The 8,325-nt window shown below is 37.4% G+C and overlaps 1 protein-coding gene across 1 annotated transcript; it reads left to right on the top strand.

Moving 5' to 3' along the window:
- Window positions 1–66: 66 nt before the first annotated feature.
- Window positions 67–8,103, top strand: LOC126380052 (uncharacterized). Its single transcript, XM_050029174.1, has 3 exons — window positions 67–178; window positions 905–1,050; window positions 7,954–8,103. Exons 1-3 carry the CDS (start codon window positions 67–69, stop codon window positions 8,101–8,103), a joined length of 408 nt encoding a protein of 135 aa, XP_049885131.1.
- The last annotated feature ends 222 nt before the right edge of the window (window positions 8,104–8,325 follow it).

Consider the following 8,325-nt stretch of genomic DNA (forward strand, 5'->3'; position numbering starts at 1 on the left):
GGAATACGAGGTGTGATGGTTAGCAATGTCATTCCTACGGAGAAATGATTAGATGTTATTGATCCCATGACAAAGGTGTATGTCATAGAGCGTGCAGCCCCGCTGGCGGGGTGTCGCCGCTCGCCGTCGTCGTCGAGGACGTCCTGCCTACTGCCCGCGCCAATCTATTTGCCTGATGGTTTTACTTAGTCGAAAAAAAATTCCTACACAGGGTGTCCAATAAATTAGTATTAAACCGAAGTCCAAGGATAGAACAATGAAAGAAAGCGTACCTGAATGACTGAAACTATTTGGCCAATTAGTTCTGCCCACATGCAACAGATGGCGCCACCATTCAATAATGCAGTTCTGAAACGCGCAAGCAAAATTTAAACTCGAAGCATAATATACAACTTCCAATATGATACTGATGGATTGTCGATCCCTAGTCACTACCAACTTGTGGCTAGCGGCATAGAATAAGGAATAATACTTACTACACTAGCAGGGTACTATGCTCTGTTCGGTTTAGTACCCCGAAAACATCCTTTGGAGTACACGTTCGGCGCCAAAACCTATGTGGATGCAGCCAACAAATTATTCGGCGATTATTTACGGTTTAGGAGATACCTATTTAAATATTTTCTCAAATTATTATTTTTCGCTAGCTGTCTCATTTTAAGTAATTATTTTATTCTACGCCATAACTATGCCTTCGGAAGTGGCTCACTTACTTACTTCATTAAAAACTATTTTGGTTGTTGCATTTGGGTTGTCTGAAATACGTATCAAATGTGGCTGCAAGTTGTTTTCATAACGGGCGTGTGTTTATGTGTGTATGTTCGGTTGTTATTCGCAACTTTTCAGATGACTGTACGTGTATGTTATATTGGTGTAAGTTTACAGGTTTATTTAATGTTTACAGGTTTCTATGTCTTAACGAAAGGTAGACTTGACGACGAGTGGCCGAATCAATGGAACTTTATAGGGGAAAACTATTCCTTGAACACCCCTCACCCTGCGCATTACAACGTGAAATTCTTGAAAGTTGCTTTTATTCTGTCATACGTGGTAAGTACACATTATACTGCCCCACCAATACAAAAAATATAAGTTTAAAAACTAAAACCCGGCTACGGAAAAATCGCGCTCTAAAAAGTATGAAACAAGAAAATATTTCTCCGACAGTCTTACCTGCTAACAATTTAAAAGACAAATAATTAAACTACTTACCTATTTACTCCCAAATAGCATTGGCGAGTCTAAAAAGGGGATATTAGATATCTAATAGAATGCGATTTGATTGTCTACCTCTAGAGTAAAATATCCCTCAAGTTATCTTCAAGAACGCTTATAGATAGCCTCTAGCCAAGTGGGCACAACCTTGTAGCTATTCATAAGAAGGAGTTAAGAACGCACGAATAGATAGAGTTAAGAGTTGAAAAGTCTAAAGGCGTACTTCTAGAGTCTTTCTAAACTGTTTATAGACCACAATGTGCACTAGTAGATAGTCTATAGATAATGTTAAGAGCTAAACAGAAATCTTTGCATGTGAAGTTTTAAGACCAAATTTTCTTAACATTAACAGCTTTAAGATAATTTTCATTTGAAATAGACAACGATTCATAATGGCGCAGATCTCACAAGAGTAAAAGTTAATATTATAACATAGCGTTACAAATTTCTAAATTCCTATTTATTTACCGCTTATACGGGCTGATACTGTCACCTAGACATGAAAAACCTAATGCGGATGAAAGTCTCTCGTGGAATTTGTGTAAAACTCTCTTAAAATAAGAGCGCCCGCTTTAAATGTAATATTTAATTAATAATTTACCAAATAAAAAATATTTTGTAAAAATAATATTTTTTAAATTAGATTTAAATGCTTTAACCATTTATTTCATTCATAATATAGTATTTTAAAACATGTAGAATGATTTATTAGACATAATTTATTCATAAAAACACGAATAAATAGTTCGTTATAATAATGTTAAAACGTATCAAGCAATAAAAATGGCGTCTAGTTAAAATTGTCTAGAAAATCGATTCCTTTAGAACAAACATTCTAAAGAATTATCTGTAGTATGGCTCTAGATAATGACAAGACTATTTGTACTTGTTACATACTAAACTTACTAGTCGAAGAAAAAACAGGTTTATGAGTGATTTAAGATTGCCTATAAACTGTCATTTTTGTATACTGTTTTATCTTCTCGGAGTATTTCTAGACATTCATCAGAGAACTGTATTTTTTACGTTGTGAACAATTATGGATGGAATTGTGCAGAAGCAATCGATTGCATTAATTGACGAGGGAAAGTAAAATATTTTTATTTGTAAACAATGCGAAATATAATCTTAAGTCATTTAGATCTTTCGTTAAATTCAGTCTAGTATGGTTTAAAGAAGGCGATAAAATGTATGAGTGGTATTACATCTATCCAAAAATGCTCAGACGATAACCTCTTGCATATAAACATAGTTACTTTGTTTTTAACTCCCGTGGAGACACTTCGTGCGTATCCCTGTGATATTAGCGTCAAAACGATATTGAATTCTTTTTTATAAATAAACCTACCATTTCATTACATTATTGATAGAATGTATTTCGAAATTATTAATATATTAAGTGACGCGGCAAAGCACAGTTATGTAAAAACAGTACCAAATAATAAAAAACATATTGTTGGGTGGAATAAACACGTGACAGAAGTACATGCTGAGGCTCGGCTTGCATTTCAAAATTGGCATTTGTATGGCAAACCTAAAAGTGGTAAAATTTATGAAAAGATGGTATCTACGCGAAAAGCTTTTAAACAGAAAATTAAATGGTGTCAAAATAACTCTGACCAACTAAAAATGGATATCATAGCATCATATCATGCAAATAAAAACTTCGGGCACTTCTGGAAACAAACAAACAAGCTTAATGTTAAGCCGAGCCTACCAGCAAGCGTAGAGGGTGTTAGTGAGCCTGCCGACATTGCTGAATTGTTTAAAAATCATTTTAAAGTGGTGTCTCCATTGGGTCGAGCGGAGGGGGAGGTTCTATCCAGTGAGGTATCTTCTAACGAACCGCACATTAGATTTACAGCAAAAAAAGTGGCGGATGTGGTGAGACGTATGACAAGAGGTAAATCACCTGGGCATGATTCCCTTAGCATTGAACATTTGCAACATGCAGGTGTACATCTGCCCAGAGTACTAGCGATGTTCTATACGTTCTGCATCAGACATACTTACCTTCCGGTCGACCTGATGAAAACTGTAGTGGTGCCAGTAATAAAGAACCGTACTGGAGATGCCTCTTCCATCAATAACTATAGGCCCATTTCGTTAGCCACTATTGTAGCAAAGGTACTGGATAGTATGCTTGACAAGCAGTTGGACAATCATTTGGAACTCAATGATGCACAATTTGGTTTTAGGGCAGGACTCTCTACAGAGACAGCGGTGTTATGTCTTAAGCATACTGTCCGGTACTATACTGACAGGAAAACACCTGTCTATGCGTGCTTTCTTGATTTGTCTAAAGCTTTCGATCTGGTTTCCTATGACCTTTTATGGAAGAAGCTACAAGAAGACACGACATTACCGGGCGAAATGACAGTGTTACTTAAATATTGGTACGCAAACCAGATAAATATGGTGCGCTGGGCGGGCTCAGTATCTGGTGAGTATGGGCTGGATTGCGGGGTGAGGCAGGGTGGCCTGACCTCACCTAAGCTCTTTAGCCTGTATATGAACCGGCTTATTGGTGAGCTCAGCGGCGCCATGGTTGGCTGCTCCATTGACGGCAATTTCGTTAATAATATAAGTTACGCTGATGATATGGTGCTGCTGAGCCCATCAATTAGCGCTCTGAGGAAGCTTATCGGCATTTGTGAGCGATACGCGGAGGTCCATGGCCTCAGATATAACGCCAAAAAGAGTGAGTTGCTGATTTTCAGAGTAGGTACTAAAGAGCAACAATATGTACCGCCGCCGGTCACTCTTGAGGGCACTCCTCTGAAAATAGTGTCAGAATTTAAATATCTGGGGCATTGGGTCACTGCATCGCAAAATGATGACATGGACATAGAGAGGGAACGTAGGGCGTTGTCAGTGAGGAGTAATATGTTGATTCGTAGGTTTGCTCGGTGTACTAAAGAAGTGAAAATTACATTGTTTAAGGCATACTGCCAATCTTTTTACACCTGCAGCATATGGATCAACTTTACTCAAAAAGCTTACAGCGCTCTGCGGGTCCTATATAACAATGTGTTTAGATCATTGTTGGGGCTTCCACGTTACTGTAGTGCGTCTGCAATGTTTGCTGATGCGCATACTGATGGCTTCCATGCTATCGTTCGCAAGCGAGTCAGTTCCCTAATAACGAGAGTACGTGGCAGCGCCAACAGTCTTCTAAGAATCGTAGCAGAGAGGATGGATGGCCCATTCTGGAAACACTGGGTTATGACTCACGTGTTACCTATACGCCGTGTGGCCAAGTAATGTCATTTAATTTAATATACTAACATAGTTCGTAAGTCTCTATTGTTTAACTAACATTATATGGATGCAGAATCTGAAATAAATATTTTATTATTATTATTATTATTATTATTTCTAACATTTTTCAAATTTTTGTGTTCATCATTATCCACCTTAGGATTTTGTATCATAAGTGGCTGCAAATAGTTTCTTGATTTGTAGTTCTGCCTACCCCTTCAGGGAATATGGGAGTGAGTTTATGTATTTATGTATTTTTTTTTTATTTAAATATAAAGAAATTTAATGATAGACGTTCTGTACGTTTTTCTACCTCTTAGGTGAATTTTATTATTGGACTTACTTGCAATATTAGAGATTCCTAGAGTTTTAGTTTTTTCAAATCTAGCATATTTCTTTTTTTTACTGGTATACAGGGTGGCCCAGAAGTTCAGGTTCAAAATGAAAAATTAGATAGAGGGGCTCATTAGCTACCAGAAACACCCCCATGTATGTTCAGCAATTATTTACGGTTTAGGAGATATGACCCATTTTGTACCTTTTTCTACATTTTCTGCCTTACTTCAGAAATAATCATTTTGTCGCTATCCCTTTCTTAATAATTATTTTATTTTACTTCACAACTATGCCTAAAGCTGTGTACCGCTCAATCAAAGATAAATCAAAGTCAAATCAAGTATAAAAAAAAAGTTATCAGAAGTCAAAGTGAGAATTCGACCAAAATTGTTACAGTTGTTAAAACTTCGCTGAAGAATAATAAACACATGAGATTGTCATGGACCCTGACAGTATTTCTAAAAACTGCTCCATTTAATAGGCTTTTAGAAACATCCAAAAAAAGTACCCTTAATACGGGCAAAAAACTAAGTAATTAGCCCTGAAAGATTACAAGACAGACAGATTTGAAGGAAAATTTGACATTCTCATACAATGTAGCTGCTTCTTTCTAACGTTGTTAAAGGTGCTCAAAGACACATTTTCAGTTAAAAGTAAATAAAAATCACGCTTATAATCGCTAACAGGGTAGACATAGCAACAATCCGAAGACAAAACTTGCAGTCACTTTTGGTATTCGTATTTTAATGAAGGTACATAGATTTCAAGAAAAAAGTTATCCCCAAACACTGTTGGTGATTCATACTATTGGATACTAAAATAAAATCTGTCTTTGAGCACCTTTAACAACGTTAGAAAGAAGCAGCTACATTGTATGAGAATGTCAAATTTTCCTTCAAATCTGTCCGTCTTGCAATCTTTGAGGGCTAATTGCTTAGTTTTATGCCCTTATTAAGGGAACTTTTTTTGGATGTTTCTAAAAGCCTATTAAATGGAGCAGTTTTTAGAAATACTTTCAGGGTCCATGACAATCTCATGTGTTTATTATTCTTCGGCGAAGTTTAAACAACTGTAACAATTTTGGTCGAATTCTCATTTTGACTTCTGATAACTTTTTTTTTATACTTGATTGAGCGGTACACAGCCTTAGGCATAGTTGTGAAGTAAAATAAAATAATTATTAAGAAAGGGATAGCGACAAAATGATTATTTCTGAAGTAAGGTAGAAAATCTAGAAAAAGGTACAAAATGGGTCATATCTCCTAAACCGTAAATAATTGCTGAACATACATGGGGGTGTTTCTGGTAGCTAATGAGCCCCTCTATCTAATTTTTCATTTTGAACCTGAACTTCTGGGCCACCCTGTATAATGACGATGACACAGGTTCGTTATTTTCTCCTGATATTATTCATTTTGCAAAATAGAATTCTCTTTTATCCGTGCGGCGACGGAGAAAGAATACGATTGTCGCCGCTCCCCTCTTCCCGTGGGTGTCGTAAGAGTTGACTAAGGGTAATTCCAAACATAACACCTCTTTTAGCTGGTGGTAGACCCCGCCACCTGGTTAGCTACCACCCTCCCGCCGGAGCCAGGCGCCAAGCCATTTGCTGCGTTCCGTCTGTGCGCGGGAGTACCAGTGCCTTTGGGGGATGTAAGGGTATCAGTTGTGTTGCTTAGAACCGATTTGGTTCCTTAAGCGACGTCAGGCCGGGAAGCTCCCTCTGGAGGGTAGTGGGATTCGAGGCACGGTCCTGCCGGTGGCCGACCGCAGGTAGTTGAGGGCCCTGTGGTATTCCGTCAATCAGCACACGACCCTAAAATGATTTGTGACCGCAGTGCAGTAATAATAAGGTCGCTTTTTCTAAACTTCATTTTTGTGCATTTCTTTTGTCTATGGTGGTGGTTTGGTGGTTTGTCCATGGCAATCCGTCAATCAGCATACGACCCTACAAATACCAATAACAATCACAGTGAAGTAATAATAAAGTCGATTTTTGTTTGAATAAAAAAATTTAAATTGGGGGATAGATTAAAACCCCTCTTACAGGTATAAGTGGCAAATGGCTTCACCAGCCCCCTCCATCTCAATGGCACCACCACAAAGGTCACCTTTATACTCGGCGCTGCGTCAATTTGTACACATCCATGAATAATATAAAATGTTATGTCATTACGATCTAAGAAATTAACACATCCAAGGTCCTCTAAGACCTCTAAGTCGGTCCAAAGCATTTAATCTCTCGCCTCTTGAACTATATCTTGAGTATGAGGCAATATATCGGCTGAACGCTCAGGTCAGGACCAGTTGGGAACCCCAAAAAATGAGATCGTGATCTTCAAATTTTTACTGTCTCCGTTGCATAAAGCCAATCGATCTAGTAAAATTGCACTTAGTTATGCTATTGTTAGGCAAATAAACACTGGAAACACTGTTTCACTAGCAAATTTTTAGAATAACTATAACATATCTATAAAAGTAGTTTATTTAGACTTTAGTGTCTCTCTAAAACAAAGATAAGAGTACCACTAGCTAAAATTGAATATTTGTAGAAAGTTATATCTTAAAATATACCATCTTATCTATAAAATATCTTGAAAATAGGTTCCTCTAGGCTTTATTCATTACTTATAGATAATATTGTCTTAAGATAATCGTCATACCTAGAAATGTACTTAAAATAAGTGCTCTATAGAGCAAATTATCTAAAAATAATCAAATATTAGTGAAGATACTCTATAAGAATACTAATACTTTATAGAAGCCATCTGTAGAAAGCCCTTGTCTAGAAATAAACCACGAATAGACTATCAATAGATAATTTAGTTTTAAGCCTCCAGACCGGTGCTACTTGGGCTTTATATGTATACGTAACTTTTTCAATATAATAATAGGAATATTAGATATCGTGATGTTTAGAAGATAGCGACTTATTATGACATTATGTATGTATCTAAAACAACACCCTCCAGTTTCCTGGTCAATTCCGCGTACCTAGTCAATAGTTATTTTACATAGAGTACAATAAGTAGTTAGTTGCTCTCGTTACCTACTCAGCAAAGGGCTGTCATTCAGGACTGACACGAACAATGTGAAACTGAAACGAGTTGTTGTGTGTGCGTGTTCTAATGTTGTGCGCAGATAGTGTTCGCGGCGCTGTCAGTGGTGGTGTGGCACCTGGTGCGCGGCTGCCCCGGCGCTGTGGCGCGCCGCCAGCAGCGCGAGCGCGTGCTGCGCCGCCACCACCAGCACCGGCTCACCCACCTGCGCCGCCACCTACACCCTTACTAGTCGCTGCCACTGCATCGTTACCTTTTATAAATAAATAAGAAGTCGTCTTCATATTATTATTCTTTATATAAAAGTAATGTTTCATTTCGTAACTGAATTTTACGTTATTTAATTATTTTATTAGTTAATAAAGTACTATCATTGTTTTCATTTCATAACAAATAAAATTATTGCTATTTTGAAAACTCATTGATGGCGTCTTCTTGTAAGTATCGAGTTGGT

The sequence above is a fragment of the Pectinophora gossypiella genome, chromosome Z (genome assembly GCF_024362695.1).
Source record: "Pectinophora gossypiella chromosome Z, ilPecGoss1.1, whole genome shotgun sequence".
In the NCBI taxonomy this organism is placed as follows: Eukaryota; Metazoa; Arthropoda; class Insecta; order Lepidoptera; family Gelechiidae; genus Pectinophora; species Pectinophora gossypiella.